Source organism: Amaranthus tricolor, chromosome 15, assembly GCF_026212465.1.
Source record: "Amaranthus tricolor cultivar Red isolate AtriRed21 chromosome 15, ASM2621246v1, whole genome shotgun sequence".
NCBI classification, from domain to species: domain Eukaryota; kingdom Viridiplantae; phylum Streptophyta; class Magnoliopsida; order Caryophyllales; family Amaranthaceae; genus Amaranthus; species Amaranthus tricolor.
The window spans coordinates 3627950-3647644 of NC_080061.1; the positions used below are offsets into that span (position 1 = coordinate 3627950).

The 19695-nt window shown below is 35.5% G+C and overlaps 2 protein-coding genes across 3 annotated transcripts; both read left to right on the plus strand.

Annotated features, from left to right (window-relative positions):
* Positions 1–478: 478 nt before the first annotated feature.
* LOC130800724 (putative disease resistance protein RGA3) lies at positions 479–4313 on the plus strand. Of its 2 annotated transcripts, XM_057664327.1 has the most exons (2): positions 529–3042; positions 3135–4313. In XM_057664327.1, exons 1-2 carry the CDS (start codon positions 664–666, stop codon positions 3141–3143), a joined length of 2388 nt encoding a protein of 795 aa, XP_057520310.1. In that variant the 5' UTR covers positions 529–663; the 3' UTR covers positions 3144–4313. The 2 variants fall into 2 exon arrangements, with proteins under 2 accessions (XP_057520309.1, XP_057520310.1); XM_057664326.1 differs by having other exon boundaries at positions 479–4313.
* An 11098-nt stretch (positions 4314–15411) lies between these two features.
* On the plus strand, positions 15412–19249 carry LOC130800725 (disease resistance protein RGA2-like). The gene has a single exon (XM_057664329.1). It carries the CDS (start codon positions 15505–15507, stop codon positions 19096–19098), a length of 3594 nt encoding a protein of 1197 aa, XP_057520312.1. The 5' UTR covers positions 15412–15504; the 3' UTR covers positions 19099–19249.
* The last annotated feature ends 446 nt before the right edge of the window (positions 19250–19695 follow it).

The window sequence follows — 19695 nt, forward strand, 5'->3', positions numbered from 1 at the left end:
TATTCCTTATCAAACAACTTTAAGGAACGGATGAAGTATTATTTTTCATTTTAGGATTTTTTGACAATCCTATATCAGTATATTGTATACTCATCCTTATTCACCTTAAGTGTCTCGTTTACTTTATCTAATTTGTTTTTATCCAATCCATTTATTCAATCCCTAATATATTTAATTATGTATAGCTAAATTTATAAAATGTTGATATTAATAAACTTACAATAACACAAATCAAATAAAATCTCAACTAACAATGTTATAACTTATAAATTAATATTAAATTAATAAAAATATAATTTAAAAGTAATTAATAAATAGTGACTAAAAGTAATTAGGACATAGACATAGACATAGACATTTAAAGATGGATAAGATGGAGTATAAACTTATGGTGTTGCATAGTTTCGTAGCATTTTAAATATCTAAGTCATCTAATCAATTCATTTATAACCACTTAATTTAAATGAAAAATCAATGTAAAGACGCCTTACTTGAATTTTTGGAGTTGACCCAACTTGACCCCAGTGTTAGCTGTCCACAATTATCTCTTTTCCATTATTTATCATGCGATGTTCTTCTTATTAATTGAACTCTTTCAAAATACAATTCAATCAGAAAAAAAAAATTTAAAAATCTCTGAGAGGTAAGAAAAGTGAAGAGAGAATGGTTGATTCTATACTTTATGGGTTATCTGAAGAAGCTTTGAAGAAACTGGGAGGTAGCGCACTGAATGAGATTGCCTCCGCTTGGGGCTTCAAAGCTGAGCTTGATAAGCTCCACGACACCATCACAACAGTGAAAAATGTGTTGTTGGATGCTGAGAAAAGGCAAGCTGATGAACTTGATGTTCGTGGTTGGATTGAAAGGCTTACCTTAGTTGTCTATGCTGCTGACGACTTGTTCGATGAGCTCAACACTATTGCATCTCGCAGACAACTCATGGGTGAAAACTCAATATCCAGGAAGGTACGGGCTTTCTTCTCCCATTCCAATCATATTGCTTTGGCCTTAAAAGTTTCCAGAAAAATTAGGAAGATTAGGGAAAAATTGGATGCCATAGACAAAGATGGTAAACAATTGAAACTTGTGCAATCTCTTCCTTTGGGTAGGAAATCAATGAAGAAGAGAGAACAAAGTTATTCATTTGTTGATGCCCAACAAGTTATTGGTAGAGATGCTGATAAGAATGCCATCTTAGATTTACTCTTAGCCTCTAGTTCCAATATAGACCCTCAAAATGAAGTGCTCCCTGTCCCTGTTATCTCAATTGTTGGAATTGGAGGCCAAGGCAAGACCACTTTAGCTCAACTTGTTTACAATGACCCTAAGGTTGAGAAATCTTTTAATTTGAGGTTATGGGTGTGTATTTCGGAAGTCCTTGATTTTAAGGGAGTTTTGGAAAAGATCCTCAGATCCGCAACCAAAGCTGAAACTCCAAAATTAGATATAGAGCAGTTACAAGCTATGTTGCGAGAGGCGATTAGTGGTAAGAAATACTTTCTTGTTATGGACGACGTTTGGGATGACAAGCGTGAGAAATGGCTCAAGTTGAGGGATTTATTGAAGATGGGTGGAGAAGGGAGTAAGATATTGGTGACTACTCGATCCAAGGAGGTGGCTAGAATAATGGACTCTCTTGCTATATACGAGTTACAGGGCCTAACAAATGAGAAATCCTGGGAGTTATTTGTTAACATGGCATTTGAACCTGGACAAGCTCAACAGAAGCCACGTCTTGTCAAGCTAGGGAAGGAAATTGTAAAGAGGTGTGCAAATGTTCCTTTAGCTATAAGAACTTTGGGGAGTCTTCTTTATGGCAAGGAGGAAAAGAAGTGGTCATCATTGATGAACACGAGTCTTGCGAAATTATCTGATGGGAACCAAGAAGTCAATGATATTTTAAGCATACTCAAGTTGAGCTACAATGATCTATGGTCTCCACTGAAGAATTGTTTTGCTTATTGTGCTTTGTTTCCGAAAGACTATGAGTTTAATAAGGAAATGTTGAAACAGCTTTGGATGGCAGAGGGGTTCATTGTTGCTGATTATGAAGGAAACCAGAGTCTAGAAGACGTTGCTGAGGATTATTTTCAAATTCTGCTGCAAAGGTGCTTCTTCCAGGACATAAAAACCGAAGAATTGGGGGCTATTATTGGTTGCAAAATGCATGATCTCATGCATGATCTTGCTCGAAGTGTGGCTGGAGCAAAGTGCAAGGTTGCAAGTCTAGAAGAAACAAGATTTGATGTCAAAATCATCCACTTGTCATATGCATGCCGACTGACTTCGTCTTGGAAAATTCAAGACTCCATGCGAAATATGCAGCTGTTGCGCACTTTTCTTATGCCAGAGCATAAGTTTGATGGCTCTCTCTTCGGCGAACTTATGTGTAAACAGTTAATATCGAGTTTTAGTTGTTTACGAGTGTTAGATCTCCACAGCCTATGGCTCAAAACTTTGCCAGATTCTGTAGGTAATCTAATTCACTTGAGATACCTCAATCTCTCAAAGACACCAATCCAAGAGCTCCCTAATTCAATCACCAAGCTTCTAAATCTGCAAACATTAAATTTATACCGCTGTCGGAATCTTGGAGCATTGCCTACAGGTATCAGAAAACTGGTAAATCTGAGGAGCCTTGATGTTGGTGACTGGGACATCAATCTCTTACAAATGCCTTCGGGAATAGGAAAATTGACTTTGCTCCAAAAGCTACCTCTTTTCAGAACTGACTATGAGGTTAGTAACCGAGCCAAACTAAGTGAACTAAAGCAACTCAATAACCTGAGAGGAGAGTTACACATTATAATATGTGGAAATATGGGAAATCCAAGCTTTGAAGCAAACGAGGCAAATTTGATCAGCAAGCAAGGTCTAGATAAACTGGAAATTAGTTTTACCTTTAGTGAAGATGATGAGGTTCTGATGGAAGGCCTCAAACCACATTCCAACTTAAGAAAGTGGGTGATAAGGTTTTATCGTGGTAAAAATTTTCCAAGTTGGGCAACCATGGATAATTTGAGCATTAGTCTTCCAAATCTGGTATGTATTTATCTTGAACATGGTGAATCCTCAGAAGTTCCCGTCTTAAGTCAATTATGTTTCTTGAAGTATCTTTATGTTAACCATTACAGCAATGTTGAATACATGGAGAATAACGATATGATTAACCAATTCTCCTCGTCACCATCAATGCCAACATACACAGAAACCATTTTCTTCCCATCTCTTCAGGAACTTCATTTGTCATGGATGGATTCTCTAAAGGGATGGTGGAAAGAAGACGTAGAAGCCGTGGTTAGAAATGATGATGCAAAAGAAGCTTCGTATCTTCAACAGGGGAATGAAATGTCAATGCTCTCATTTTCTAAATTATCAAAATTGAGTATATATCGTTGTCCGAAGTTGAAAACACTTCCACTTTGTCCTAATGTGGAGGAATTAAATGTAAGTGATATTGATGAGAGTCTCTTAGAAATAATATTGAAGATAGCAACAACAAGATCAAACTCATCGTCTCAAACTACATCAAGGCTTAAAAAATTAACGCTCTCAAATGCAGAAAAACTTATGTCCCTGCCTATGCATTGTCTCCATCAGCTTTCTTCTCTTACCATTGAACATGATCCTCATCTGAAGAGCACAGACACATTAGTCGAAGTCTTTGCACGACTATCTTCATCCCTCCGATATTTGAAATTCCGTTTTTGTACTAAATTGAGAAGCATCTCGAAGGGCCTGGGACATCTTACTGCCTTAGAAACGTTGAACTTAGAGTCTTGTTTTGAACTTGACCTTTCACCAAACCAACAAGAAGCAAATGAAGAAGATGAAGATGACATGCCATGGAAAGCCTTCAAAACTAATCTACGTTCCTTGAAGTTATTTCGTCTTCCTAAATTAGTGGACTTTCCAAGTGGTTTTCGGCATTTGACAAACCTTCGTTCTTTAGAAATAACATACAATGTTAATTTGAGGGAACTACCAGAATGGATAAGCTGTGTATCTTCGCTGATAAATATGAAGTTGTATGGATGTCCTGAATTAACTTGTTTGCCAGATGGATTCCGCAACCTCACAAACCTAAACAGACTAATGATTGGCAAATGCAGTCCAATTTTAACGGAAAGATGTAAAGGTCCAAATGGTAGCGACTGGCTCAAGATTCAACATATCCCTTTTCTTATTATTGATAATCAAGATGGGGTTAGTTCAAGTGAAATATATTCATTGGAAGATTAAACATTGGTTTTTTAAAAGTAGCCCATAGTGTTGTATTTGACAAATGTTGAAATAAATTACTTTTAAATTAACTTTTTCTAATAAGTTACAACTCAAATTAAGTAAATAGTTTTTGGAAAATTTTACGTGGTAAGTCTGAGGTATTGAGTTTTCTACGTGGTAATTAATTTTTTTTTTTATAATTTACGCGGTAATCCTAAGGTTCATCCAATTACATCTTCGTCACCCTTTTTATCAAAAAATGTTTGAAAATTTTCTTTTAGTAAGGAAGCCATGTTTGTGAGATTCAAAAATCATCCAAAAGATCACATATCCTTTAATTTCTTAACCTTGATTCCCCAATTTTTCAAAGTTTGAAAACGAATTTTGAACATTCAACTGAAGGTATTGATCAACTTTACCCAAAATTTTTCAAGGTTTTACAAGAATTTCGTTTGGTTTAGCAAGAAATAAAGGTGAGTACTTAATGTACAAGAATCTCAATTGTTGGTGCATGAATTTCGAATGTTTTTGGGCTTATTTTGATTCTTTTACCAGAATATTTCGTTAATGAATTGTTGTTGGTCAGATTTTAATTTGTTGCTGGGTCAATTGGATTGTTGAATTTTAGTTGTTGAATTTTGATTCCTTCTGGGTCTATTTCAATTTGTTGCTAGATCAATTGAAATTAGGGTTAGGGGATTAGGAGTTGGAAAATTAGAGAAATGGGAGAATTAGGGTTAGGAATTAGGGAAAATGTGATCTTCTGGATACGAATAGACGATTTTCAAACGTTTTTTTAGTAAAAAATGTCACGGAAGTTAAATTGGGTAAACCACAAGATTATCGCGTGGATTTTAAAAAAACTTTAGTTACCACGTGGAAAACCCAATATCTCAGGGTATTAGGGTACCATGTAGAATTTTTCATAGTTTAACCTACTATTTAATCATCAAACATTCAAAAATAATCTAAATTAATTATTTTTCCACAAATACCTATTTAATTTTTTAGTTTAATCAAGTTAAAAATCAAAAAAACCATACCCATTGTTTCAAATCGATGATACAATTTATTTACCCATGGTTTTAAATTGTTTCAATTAAAACCAAGTCAAATCAATGTTTTCTTATTTTCTTTCAAATATCACAACTCACTAAAAATACTATGTTATCTAACCAAGTCAAGACTCAAGAGTAATCATGTTCATACCCATTGTTTTACGTTGCAAGTCAAAGTACTTATATACGAAAACAAATTGAAAGAAAACAAATTGAAACAAATTCAACCAAAAAGAAATTTTTCATTAAAAAAAATTGAAACAAATTCAATCAAACAAATTACCTAAATCAACGGTAGAATTAAATTACTAATCAATTGAAACTCTAATAAATTCCAACAAATTAAATATGAAACCATAAACTTATAAATTTAAACCAAAAACCATAAATTAATTACAAATATGATTTGGGGTATGGTATAATTATCAATCATAAATGAACTAACAATATTTGACAATTAACAAATATAAGAGTTTTGAAATTTTGTCCAATAATTATTCTTTTGTCAACTCGAATCATCCTGACGCAAAAATTACTCAATGCCAAACAACTCAGACCGAAAATAACTTGATCTATACTGATTTTGTTCATGAATGATATATAATTTGTTGAGTAAGATTCGATTTCTTTCGCTGCCTCTATGAACTACAAATAATTGTAATTCTTCATAATCTTCATCTGTTCTTAGTTTTAATCTAGGAAGTTGAATAACATAATCTAATCTTCCAGGAATATTGCTTTTCTTCAAATGTTGTGATTCTCTCTCGATCTCTTCTTCTGATCGAGGTTCTGCATTGAACAATTCAACATTTCTGTTATGCTTGTATGAAGTATATGAGTTAGGTATGCTTGACAATTGACATTTACCCGACATGAAATATCTTATCCAGTCCAGCAGATTTGTCTATTCATGCATGCTCCTCGGGTTGAACACATGGCAGCCTTACATCGTATTCTACGGTATATACAAGGTACACTTGATTTCGGTCTACACTTGTATAAGTCTTCTATTTCCTCGTTGTTGTCGTACACAAATGCATACTGGGTCGGTTTTCTTGCTGGGATAGCGGGAATGGGAATTTTGCTGCATAAATCCTTATGAACTGTTTTTGTCGCTTACACATCCTTGTCAGAATATACCTCCATTTTTCCAGGCTTGTCAAAATGCAGTCAAAGCATCCCCTTTGACGAACAAACTACGCCAAAATAGCTTGATTAATAGTTTTCCTTGATGCATACAGGTATGGATTTTCATGACTTATTGGATATCCCACAAGGTGATCGCCGGAAGTACCATGACGATGTCACTGTTATGGTCATTTCTCTGGAAAGCAGAATTTGAAGTCTTCTAGGAAATATCCTTAAAATAAGTTCATTTAAAAAGTTACAATGTGGCTCTTTTTATTCACCCAAGTGGAGATGGATACAACAAAATCGATAAGAGAAAGATCAATTTGAACATATGTTTAGCTGATAAGGTACCTTGGAAGGGAAATCTAAACTCAGTTCTCCTGAGTTTGTCCCAAAATAAGTCCTAGAGCTTAAAGGCAACCATCGGAAGACTGCAAAAAGGTACCCAAGAAGGCGACAGTTGGGGATGGAGAAAGTTCGAGAAAAAATACAGGTTGAAATTGTTGGGAATTTGAAAGGAAAGGGTACCATTTTTTTTTTCTCTCCATTGGCATTGGGGATTTTGCTTAGTTAGAGTAGTTACTAGCTAGAGGCTCTTCTATTCATTTTTTTCCTATGTTTTTTTTTTGCCTTTTTTTTAATTTTAGAGCCTAAAAGTGGGGTATAAAGCTTAGGGGGAACAAAAGGAAAGGTTACAGAATCACTAATGTAATTTCTGTAATTTGGTGGACGTAAAAAATGTGAAGCATCTGTAATTTTAGGGGGTGTATTTTCTCTAATATAATGTAATTTCTCTCCTTAGTTGATACATTCTTTAAATTAGTCCCAGAAAATCTGAAGAAATCTAAACTAATTTTATAAAATTATCTCAATTTTTTCTGGCAAAAAGCTCAAAATTTTGTAAAACATCACCAATTACACTTGAATATAAGCTTTCAATTTGAATTTTGCATTTTTGTGCTTTTGAGAATCTTCAGTATGTAATTTTCTTGGTTTTAAAAATGTAATTAGTGTTGAGTTGTTTGGCAAACCGGAAATTAATGATAATATATCTGATCTGTATTTAACTTAATTAAGTAGGTTTGAGATAAGAGCTTATTATGGGTTCAATTTGACCATGTGAAAAAAAATTGTTTGATCCACTTAGTGTTGGGTCAACCAATTCTTAATATCTTCTTATTAATCTTATGGCCATTTGTGTTATATTGATATACTCCCCTTTTCTTTTTTTTTTATTTTATTTATTTTTTTTTTTGTTTTTTTTATCAAAAGTCTGCAATGGAACACTACGAATATTAAAAAATTAAGACAAAATTAAATTGTCTGGATATGATCAAAAGTGGAAAAAATTGAGAAAAATAATGTGGATAATAATCAACCAAAATAATGAAAACATTACAATTTATAAAATAGAAATATAGAAAGTAAAAGAAACATCCTTGGCAAACTCATACTTTTTCCGTTTCAAATTAGTTGTAATATTTGGAAAATAACACTATTCATTTATCACTCTTAATTTGTAATAACTTTTTAATTTATAGGTTAAAACATAGTCAAATGAGATCTTGCTTGATTCGTCTCATTGCAAAGATATTAATATCAAATTTTTATAATTATTTATTATACATAATTAGAGATATATATGATTAAATTATTGCATTGGGCTACGTGAAAAAGTAAACATTGCAAGTAAATAAGACGGAGAAACTACAATATAAACGAGTTAAAATCTAGAAGTTTGAAATTGGGTCAACAAAATTGCAGTCCATGTTAAAAAGCCTAATAAAGAATCATAAAAGGTTACCACTTTGTTTAGTTATTAGGATTAGATGGTGATAATGATAATGATTTATAGCGTATTTTTTCTTGAAATGTACAATGTTTTTTTTAATATTTAGGCTGGTGCTTCTGGTATTAGTGGTATTAGAGCAGTTATTCTTAATGTTCATTTCTTTTGCTTGCTTTAGCTACCATTTTTACTTGCTGGGTAATTATCATTTTGCAGGAGTTGGAGACTGGAGAGTATTCTTATCTATATGAACCATTATTATGGATCCCTATGATTACAAGTAGCTAATTCATTTTTTTTGTCAATTACATTTGAGTAAAAAGTAGAATAAGAATATGAGCGAGGAAATAGAAGAAAGCTTTGATCTTTTAACAAATGGGTAATTCTCAATTTTGATGAACCAATTGCATTAACATATTGATTGAGTCAAGAATTTTTCGATTTTGAGTCAAAAGCAGAGTAAGTATTGGAAAGCATTTCACAAATGATACAGTTACACCATAATAAGCAGTTAATATTAGGCAGTTATCACAATAGGCAGTTATTCTTATGTCAATTACATTAATCAAATAGATGCTCATGTATATATGTAAGATGATAAGAAGAAATTAAAAACAATAAGAAAAGATTCCAGAAATCATCAAATCTTCATGGTATCAGAGCCATAAGGTTTAGATCCGGGAAAGACTCATCTACCCTTTCTTACCTTGCAAATGGCGGATGTCTCAGAAGAACAAACTCAGCAAACCCTAATGTTACTGGAACAGATGGAACAAATGTTTCAAATGTTCCAGAAACTTCACAAAATAAACAACCAAACTAAAAACCCAACATCACTCAAAATTTCAGAAAAACTCACATATCACAACTATACGAAATGGTGCAAGCTAATGCACGTAGCAATCGGTGGTCGGGGGAGGCTCAATCACATCACTGTCCCCCACCACCATCAGACCCAAATTACACCCAATGGGAACAACGAGATGCAATGGTGATAGCATGAATTATTGAGAACATAGATGGGGACATTGTCAATCAATTCTTAGACTACACAACTGCACATAGCCTATGGCAAGGAATTGAAAGTCTCTTGGGATGTGGTAGAGACGAACTGCAAATATACGATCTCAGTTCAAAGGCAGCCACTTTAAAGTAAGAAAACGACACCATTGAAACGTATTACAGTAAACTCAACACTCTATGGAAAGAAATTGATCGACGAATGCCGAATCCAATGACATGTTCAAAGGATATCACAGAGTTTAACAAATATATTCAGAAACAGAGATTATACCAATTCCTCACTGGGATTAACAACAACCTAGACAAAGAAAGAAGGGACATCCTCAACAGTGAACCCTTGCCAATGGTAGAAACGGCTTATGCCTCAACTAGGCGAGAAACCACACGCCGGAGAATTATGAACGACGCCTCATCACCGAGAACCAGTCCCTCAGAGATTGGATCGGGGTTAGCCACACGAAACAAACCATTCCAGAGAAGCCGAGAAGAGGATGACCGGAGAAAACTCCGGTGTACTTACTGTGGTGGATCCAGGCATACAAAGAAGGGTTGTTTCAAAATCGTGGGATATCCCCAGTGGTGGGACGATCTACAGAAGAGGAAATCCGCCGCCAAGGCACCGGAAAGCCGGACCGGCGGCAAGGCTAACCTCAGCACCGCTGATCAGTCAACATCATGGAAAAGATATGGAGGAATAGGAAGCCGTAATAAAGATGAAGAAGACGCAACAATCACCATTGAACAAGGAGACAAATATGGTGAGAAACAGAGACGAAGAGAGAAGGACAACCCAGCCGTCAAAGAGGGAGAAGGGAAAGGGGTGGAACTATACCTACCACACAATACCCCATTTTATACTAAACAAAACCTAAACCCTACCTCAGCCGTCACACAGGGGGAAGGGAATGGGATGAAACCTAACCCACCATCTTTAAGCCCAATATCACCCTCCAGGCCCACTTCCTCCTCTAGTCCACAAAACACTATCTCCCAAAGCCTTCTTATTCATAACACTAGATCCCAATGGATATTTGACTGCGGGGCGACCGATACGATGACATTTGACCCCAATGATCTTTTATCCATCCATCCTACTAATAGAACCCACATCCAGACAGCTAATGGGGCGTGTGTACCGGTCGCCAAAGCTAGAGCAGTCCAAATCTCTTCCTATCTTCATCTTAAAAATTGCTTGTTAATTCCTAGTTTGTCTCATAAATTATTATCGGTCAGTCAGTTAACCAAGGACTTAAATTGTACTGTTATGTTAACCTCTGATAATTGTATTGTACAGGATGTTCAGACGGGGACGATCATTGAAAGTAGTACTAAACGAGGTGGACTATACTATGTCGATGAGGTGATTCAAAATGGTGGTGCAATGCTTGCTCATGGATCTCCTGCTCACCAATTGCGGACTTGGCATCGCCGTTTAGGTCATCCATCCTTAGGTTATCTAAAACAACTTTTTTCTTCACTTAGTAGGTGTACTGCATCCCTAGATTGTGAAACTTGTATCTTAGCTAAGAGTCACAAACAGTCCTATTTTTCAAATAATACTCGTGCTCCCACACCCTTTGATGTAGTGCATTCTGATGTATGGGGCCCCGCCCCACATACTGCTTCTCATGGTTTTTCATATTTTGTGGTATTTATTGATGATTATTCTCGAATGTGCAGGATTTATTTTTTGAAACACAAATCTGAGGTTTTTGATGTCTTTGTAAAATTCTATAACATGATTCTCACTCAGTTCCATGCAAAACCTAAAATCCTTCGATCAGATAATGGTGAATATGTCTCAGTTGCAATGAAACAGTTTTTCCTTGAACATGGACTTATTCATCAAACATCCTGCCCCGACACTCCACAACAAAATGGGGTTGCTGAACGAAAAAACCGTACCCTTCTTGAGATAGCACGGGCCCTAATGTTTGAAACTCATGTACCTGTACACTTTTGGCCCAAGGCCATTGCTACTGCCACCTACCTTACTAATCGCCTTCCCACAAAAATCCTCCAATTCCAGACCCCTCTTGCCACGCTCAATACGTTTACTCATGTCCCCTCTTCTCACTCTCTTCCTCCTTGCATATTTGGGTGTATTGTGTATGTCCATCTTCCATCCCGAGCTCGGATGAAGTTTGAACCTCGGGCAGTCAAATGTGTGTTTCTTGGGTATGGCACTACGCAAAAGGGCTATCGCTGTTATGATCCTATCAATCACAAACTTTATACCACCATGGACTGTGACTTCTTTGAACAATCCCCCTACTACAACCAACCTCGATCTCAGGGGGAGAGTAAGAGTGAGGATCTCAGCTGGTTGACTCATCCCTTGGCTGACAGTCGAGCTCCCGAAGAGCAAGTAGGCACTACCACCGATATTTCCACTGACATTGTTCTTGAATCATCTCCTTAGATTACCACTCCAGCCCCTGAGCTTCCAATCCCTGAGCATCCGGCCGAACAAGAGGTAACACCGAGTCCTACTACTCTTTCCATTGATACATCCACTGACTATATTGTGCCAAGGAGTGTTGTTGTTCCCAGGAAATATAACTTGCCACCTCGAAGTACAAGAGGAATGCCCCCGAAGAGGTACGACCCTGAGTATGAATCACAAAGATCTCGATATCCTATTGACAGACAAGATGATGAACAACTATCACAAACAGCTATTGCTTTCAATGCATCTCTTTATTCCAGTACCATTCCGAAAACCATTGAAAAAGCTCTCCAAGAATCAAAGTGGAAGCAAGCTATGGACGAAGAGATCATGGCTCTCCAGAAAAACGGAACGTGGGAGAAGTGCAGATTACCAGGTGATAAGAAGACAGTTGGCTGTAAATGGGTCTTCTCAGTCAAGTATCATGCTGATGGAACCATTGAGCGGTATAAAGCAAGGCTTGTTGCTAAAGGGTACACTCAAACTTACGGGGTAGATTACTCGAAAACATTCTCATCTGTGGCTAAAATTGATACTATTCGAGTCCTCTTCTCCGTAGCAGCAAATCAAGAGTGGCCTATGTTTCAATTTGATGTAAAAAATGCTTTCTTACATGGAGAGATTGAAGAGGAGGTGTACATGAAGTCACCACCCGGGTACTCAGATGGGTATAGTCAAGGAGAGGGGTGTCGACTTAAAAGAGCACTGTACGACTTGAAACAATCCCCTAGAGCGTGGTTTGGGAGATTCACTGCAGCAATGAGAAGATTTGGCTACAAACAGAGAAACTCAGACCATACTCTATTTCTCAGGCGGAGTGGAAAACAAATTACATGCCTCGTGATTTATGTGGATGATTTGGTGATTACCGGAAACGACTCCAAAAAAATTGATCGTCTCAGGAGCAAATTATTCCAAGAGTTTGAAATGAAAGATTTGGGACAACTGAAATACTTCCTAGGAATAGAAGTTCTAAGATCAAGGAAAGGGATATTCATTAATCAGAGAAAATACATTCTAGATCTCTTAGTAGAATCAGGCATGTTAGACTGCAAGCCAGCAGATACCCCTACGGTAGCTAATCATGGCATACAAATTGCTGAAGGGGCAGAAGCGGCAGATCAAGATCGTTATAGACGGATAGTGGGAAAGCTGATCTACTTATCCCACACGAGACCGGATATTGCCTATGCAGTAGGGATTGTAAGCAAGTTCATGCATCGACCTCAAGTGGAGCACATGGCAGCGGTCCTGAGGATCCTGAGATACTTAAAGGGAACCACTAATAACGGAATTTTCTACTTGAAGAATAATAATCTTGATCTTATTGGTTATACAGATGCAGATTGGGCTGGTAATCGGGACGACAGGAAGTCTACTTTAGGATATTTCACTCTTGTTGGGGGTAATCTAGTCACCTGAAAAAGTAAGAAACAGAAGGTGGTTGCTTTGTCCAGTGCCGAAGCAGAGTTCAGAGGGATAGCAAAGGGAGTTACAGAGATTCTATGGATTAGGAAACTCCTAGGAGAGCTAGGTTTTCACCAAACACAGGCAAGCCTTTTATATTGTGATAACAAAGCAGCAATAAGCATCTCCGAAAATCCAGTTCAACATGATCGAACGAAACATGTAGAGATCGATAGACACTTCATCAAGGAGAAACTAGAAAGCAAGGTCATCCGTCTTCCCTTTATTAGATCTAAAGACCAACTAGCCGACATTCTCACAAAAGCAGTTTCATCACAGGTCTTCAGTAGTACATTACGCAAGTTAGGCATCGGTGATCCCACGACCTAACTTGAGGGGGAGTATTGGAAAGCAGTTCACAAATGATACAGTTACACCATAATAAGCAGTTAATATTAGGCAGTTATCACAATAGGCAGTTATTCTTATGTCAGTTACATTAATCAAATAGATGCTCATGTATATATGTAAGATGATAAGAAGAAATTAAAAACAATAAGAAAAGATTCCAGAAATCATTAAATCTTCAGTAAGAAGATGATTGAAAAATTAAATTGGAAAAAAAATTGAAGATAGAGGAAAAAAAATTTCGATTTTGACTAGTCAACTTTTATATTTGACGGTTAATTGTAGGAAAACGTTAAAGTACTCCTGGGAAAGGAAAATAATTTTGTTAGGTATTTTTCAGCAAAGATTTTTTTTATTAGGTACTTTTTGGAAAAAAATTTATTAGGTACTTTTTGACAATTCTTTGTTTCCAATATGATAAAAGTTGATTACAAAAAAGTTTTTTGTTCACAATTTGGTGATTGTCATCTAATATCACATCTCCAAATAACAATGTATTATAATAATTTTTGTGAAGAAAATAAAAAGATCAAAGAAGAATAGAATGACCATTATATTAGGCCGTGGCAATTCGTCACATAATCTCACCGTGGTCCACTCGTGTGGACACGGGACACCCGTGGGTTCGGGTCCACAAACCTGCGGGTCAAGAGCATTGACTTGCACATACACTTGGTGAGGTTCATTGTTTTCCAAAATCATATGGTAGCAGGGAGATTAGCTCGATCAAATATATATATATATATATATATATATATATATACAAGTCAATAAACCACTATTTTTATCGATATAAATCTTGTCTCACATGTAAAGTAATTTCAACACATTAAACTTGTTTTGAGATATTCTACCAAATTTATAATAAATTTTAATGACCATTCCTATTATTTATAACGACAAGCAAGTATACCATTAAAACTCCATGATAAAAATACAAAATATCAACTAACTTATTCCCTTCGTTATTTATAGTTGTTCTCTGGGTCATTTTCTATTTGTTGTTCTAATGGCAAAACTTTTTATTTATATCACAAATTTTAGATATTAACCTTGTTTATTTTTATTTTAATATTTTAATAATAATAATAATGATAATACTTATGGTTGCCACATATTTTTCACTAAACTATTGTAATATATTTTATAATGCTTATGGTCCCATTTATTTTCCACTAACTTTATTTAAATATTTTTTTAATTGTGATCCCCATATTTTTTTTAATAACTCTATTTTAATACTATTTTTTATTACTTATTGTCTTTACTTTTCCTCAATTTTTTATACTTAACCAATAAGATAACATATTTATCATCTAAAAAATTACATTTTTCTTATTCCAGTAAATATTCCTTATCAAACAACTTTAAGGAACAGATGAAGTATAATTTTTCATTTTAGGATTTTTTTGACAATCCTATATCAGTATATTGTATACTTATTCTTATTCACCTTAAGTGTCTCATTTACTTTATCTACTTTGTTTTTATCCAATGCGTTTATTCAATCCCTAATATATTTAATTATGTATAGCTAAATTTATAAAATGTTGATATTAATAAACTTATAATAACACAAATCAAATAAAATCTCAATTAACAATGTTATAACTTATAAATTAATATTAAAATAATAAAAATATAATTTAAAAGTAATAAATAAATAGTGCCTAAAAGTAATTAGGACATATACATACACAATTACACATTTAAAGATGGATAAGATGGAGTATAAAGTATAAACTTATGGTACTGCATAGTTCCGTAGCATTTGAAATATCTAAGTCATCTTATCAATTCATTTATAACGAAAAATCAATGTAAAGACGCCTTACTTGAATTTTTGGAGTTGACCCAACTTGACCCCAGTGTTAGCTGTCCACAATTATCTCTTTTCCATTATTTATCATGCAATTTTCTTCTTATTAAATTGAACTCTTTCAAAATACAATTCAATCAGAAAAAAAAAAAAAAAAAAAACAAAATCTCTGAGAGGTAAGAAAAGTGAAGAGAGAATGGTTGATTCTATACTTTATGGGTTAGCTGAAGAAGCTTTGAAGAAACTGGGAGGTAGCGCACTGAATGAGATTGCCTCCGCTTGGGGCTTCAAAGCTGAGCTTGATAAGCTCCACGACACCATCACAACAGTGAAAAATGTGTTGTTGGATGCTGAGAAAAGGCAAGCTGATGAACTTGATGTTCGTGGTTGGATTGAAAGGCTTACCTTAGTTGTCTATGCTGCTGACGACTTGTTCGATGAGCTCAACACTATTGCATCTCGCAGACAACTCATGGGTGAAAACTCAATATCCAGGAAGGTACGGGCTTTCTTCTCCCATTCCAATCATATTGCTTTGGCCTTAAAAGTTTCCAGAAAAATTAGGAAGATTAGGGAAAAATTGGATGCCATAGACAAAGATGGTAAACAATTGAAACTTGTGCAATCTCTTCCTTTGGGTAGGAAATCAATGAAGAAGAGAGAACAAAGTTATTCATTTGTTGATGCCCAACAAGTTATTGGTAGAGATGCTGATAAGAATGCCATCTTAGATTTACTCTTAGCCTCTAGTTCCAATATAGACCCTCAAAATGAAGTGCTCCCTGTCCCTGTTATCTCAATTGTTGGAATTGGAGGCCAAGGCAAGACCACTTTAGCTCAACTTGTTTACAATGACCCTAAGGTTGAGAAATCTTTTAATTTGAGGTTATGGGTGTGTATTTCGGAAGTCCTTGATTTTAAGGGAGTTTTGGAAAAGATCCTCAGATCCGCAACCAAAGCTGAAACTCCAAAATTAGATATAGAGCAGTTACAAGCTATGTTGCGAGAGGCGATTAGTGGTAAGAAATACTTTCTTGTTATGGACGACGTTTGGGATGACAAGCGTGAGAAATGGCTCAAGTTGAGGGATTTATTGAAGATGGGTGGAGAAGGGAGTAAGATATTGGTGACTACTCGATCCAAGGAGGTGGCTAGAATAATGGACTCTCTTGCTATATACGAGTTACAGGGCCTAACAAATGAGAAATCCTGGGAGTTATTTGTTAACATGGCATTTGAACCTGGACAAGCTCAACAGAAGCCACGTCTTGTCAAGCTAGGGAAGGAAATTGTAAAGAGGTGTGCAAATGTTCCTTTAGCTATAAGAACTTTGGGGAGTCTTCTCTATGGCAAGGAGGAAAAGAAGTGGTCATCATTGATGAACACGAGTCTGGCGAAATTATCTGATGGGAAACAAGAAGTCAATGATATTTTAAGCATACTCAAGTTGAGCTACAATGATCTATGGTCTCCACTGAAGAATTGTTTTGCTTATTGTGCTTTGTTTCCGAAAGACTATGAGTTTAATAAGGAAATGTTGAAACAGCTTTGGATGGCAGAGGGGTTCATTGTTGCTGATTATGAAGGAAACCAGAGTCTAGAAGACGTTGCTGAGGATTATTTTCAAATTCTGCTGCAAAGGTGCTTCTTCCAGGACATAAAAACCGAAGAATTGGGGGCTATTATTGGTTGCAAAATGCATGATCTCATGCATGATCTTGCTCAAAGTGTGGCTGGAGCGAAGTGCAAGGTTGCAAGTCTAGAAGAAACAAGATTTGATGTCAAAATCATCCACTTGTCATATGCATGCGGACCGACTTCGTCTTGGAAAATTCAAGACTCCATGCGAAATATGCAGCTGTTGCGCACTTTTCTTATGCCAGAGCTTAAGTTTGATGGCTCTCTCTTCGGCGAACTTATGTGTAAACAGTTAATATCGAGTTTTAGTTGTTTACGAGTGTTAGATCTCCACAGCCTATGTCTCATAACTTTGCCAGATTCTGTAGGTAATCTAATTCACTTGAGATACCTCAATCTCTCAAAGACACCAATCCAAAAGCTCCCTAATTCAATCACCAAGCTTCTAAATCTGCAAACATTAAATTTATACCGCTGTTTGAATCTTCGAGCATTGCCTACAGGTATCAGAAAACTGGAAAATCTGAGGAGCCTTGATGTTGGTGGCTGTTACAGTATCTTTAAAATGCCTTCGGGAATAGGAAAATTGACTTTGCTCCAAAAGCTACCTCTTTTCAGAACTGACTATGAGGTTAGTAACCGAGCCAAACTAAGTGAACTAAAGCAACTCAATAACCTGAGAGGAGAGTTACACATTATAATATGTGGAAATATGGGAAATCCAAGCTTTGAAGCAAACGAGGCAAATTTGATCAGCAAGCAAGGGCTAGATACACTGGATATTAGTTTTATCTTTAGTAAAGATAATGAGGTTCTGATGGAAGGCCTCAAACCACATTCCAACTTAAGAAAGTGGATGATAAGGCGTTATTTTGGTCAAAATTTTCCAAGTTGGGCAACCATGGATAATTTGAGCATTAGTCTTCCAAATCTGGTATATATTTATCTTGAATTTGGTAAATCCTCAGAAGTTCCCGTCTTAAGTCAATTACGTTTCTTGAAGTATCTTTATGTTAACCATTACAGCAATGTTGAATACATGGAGAATAACGATATGATTAACCAATTCTCCTCGTCACCATCAATGCCAACATACACAGAAACCATTTTCTTCCCATCTCTTCAGGAACTTCATTTGTCATGGATGGATTCTCTAAAGGGATGGTGGAAAGAAGACGTAGAAGCCGTGGTTAGAAATGATGATGCAAAAGAAGCTTCGTATCTTCAACAGGGGAATGAAATGTCAATGCTCTCATTTTCTAAATTATCAAAATTGAGTATATATCGTTGTCCGAAGTTGAAAACACTTCCACTTTGTCCTAATGTGGAGGAATTAAATGTAAGTGATATTGATGAGAGTCTCTTAGAAATAATATTGAAGATAGCAACAACAAGATCAAACTCATCGTCTCAAACTACATCAAGGCTTAAAAAATTAACGCTCTCAAATGCAGAAAAACTTATGTCCCTGCCTATGCATTGTCTCCATCAGCTTTCTTCACTTACCATTGCAGGTGATCATCATCTGGAGAGCACAGACACATTAGTCGAAGTCTTTGCACGACTATCTTCATCCCTCCGATATTTGAAATTCACATGGTGTACTAAATTGAGAAGCATCTCTAAGGGCCTGGGACATTTTACTGCCTTAGAAACGTTGAACTTAGAGTTTTGTCTTGAACTTGACCTTTCACCAAACCAACAAGAAGCAAATGAAGAAGATGAAGATGACATGCCATGGAAAGCCTTCAAAACTAATCTACGTTCCTTGAGGTTATATCATCTTCCTAAATTAGTGGACTTTCCAAGTGGTTTTCGGCATTTGACAAACCTTCGTTCTTTAAAAATAGAAAACATTAATCATTTGAGGGAACTACCAGAATGGATAAGCTGTGTATCTTCGCTGGTAAATATGAAGTTGTATGGATGTCATAACTTAACTTGTTTGCCAGATGGATTCCGCAACCTCACAAACCTAAACAGACTAATAATTGGCGATTGCAGTCCAATTTTAATGGAAAGATGTAAAGGTCCAAATGGTAGCGACTGGCTCAAGATTCAACATATCCCTTTTCTTATTATTGATAATCAAAATTGGCTTGGTCCAAATCCAATATATTTTTCATTGGACGATTTTTATAATAATGTTTAAATATGGAAGCGGTGCATGTTCTCAGATCTCTAAAAATTGTAGTCATTAATATATGTCAAAGTTTATTATACCTTCACATTTGTATTAGTATTCTATTAATGAATGTTGTATTAAAATTCTATTAATGAGGATGATGAGTTTGTCCCAAAAACAATAATTTTTATTTCATTTGAAGACTGTGTTTTTATTAGAAAATAAGATAAAATTTCCTCTCAAAAAAATAAAATTTTATCCAACAATTTCGTTATTTTAGTTAAGATAAAATAGGTGTTGGTGGATCTAAAAAAAGCAAGTGCTATCAATAATTTATTTTAAAAAAATAATTTAACTGTTGAGATATAATGTGAAAGGTAATTAATGAATATAGTGTGAAATGTAATTAATGTATTTACCCTAATGTGAATGCATTCAATGTAATTGTGGATGAACTTGCCTATAAATATGAAAGTTCACCATTGTAAAAACTACACCAATGAGTAAAAACATCTCTATCTTCTAACTTTTACTCATTCTACTTCCTCCTTATCTCTCTAATTAATATATTTATCTCTCTAAGTTTTAACACGTTATCAGCACGAGCTCTACCCTTAATCATCA

Bases quoted from the DNA above. Each gene is read 5' to 3' on its own strand.
- LOC130800724 (XM_057664326.1), top strand. From the start codon at position 664: ATGGTTGATTCTATACTTTATGGGTTATCTGAAGAAGCTTTGAAGAAA.
- LOC130800725 (XM_057664329.1), top strand. From the start codon at position 15,505: ATGGTTGATTCTATACTTTATGGGTTAGCTGAAGAAGCTTTGAAGAAA.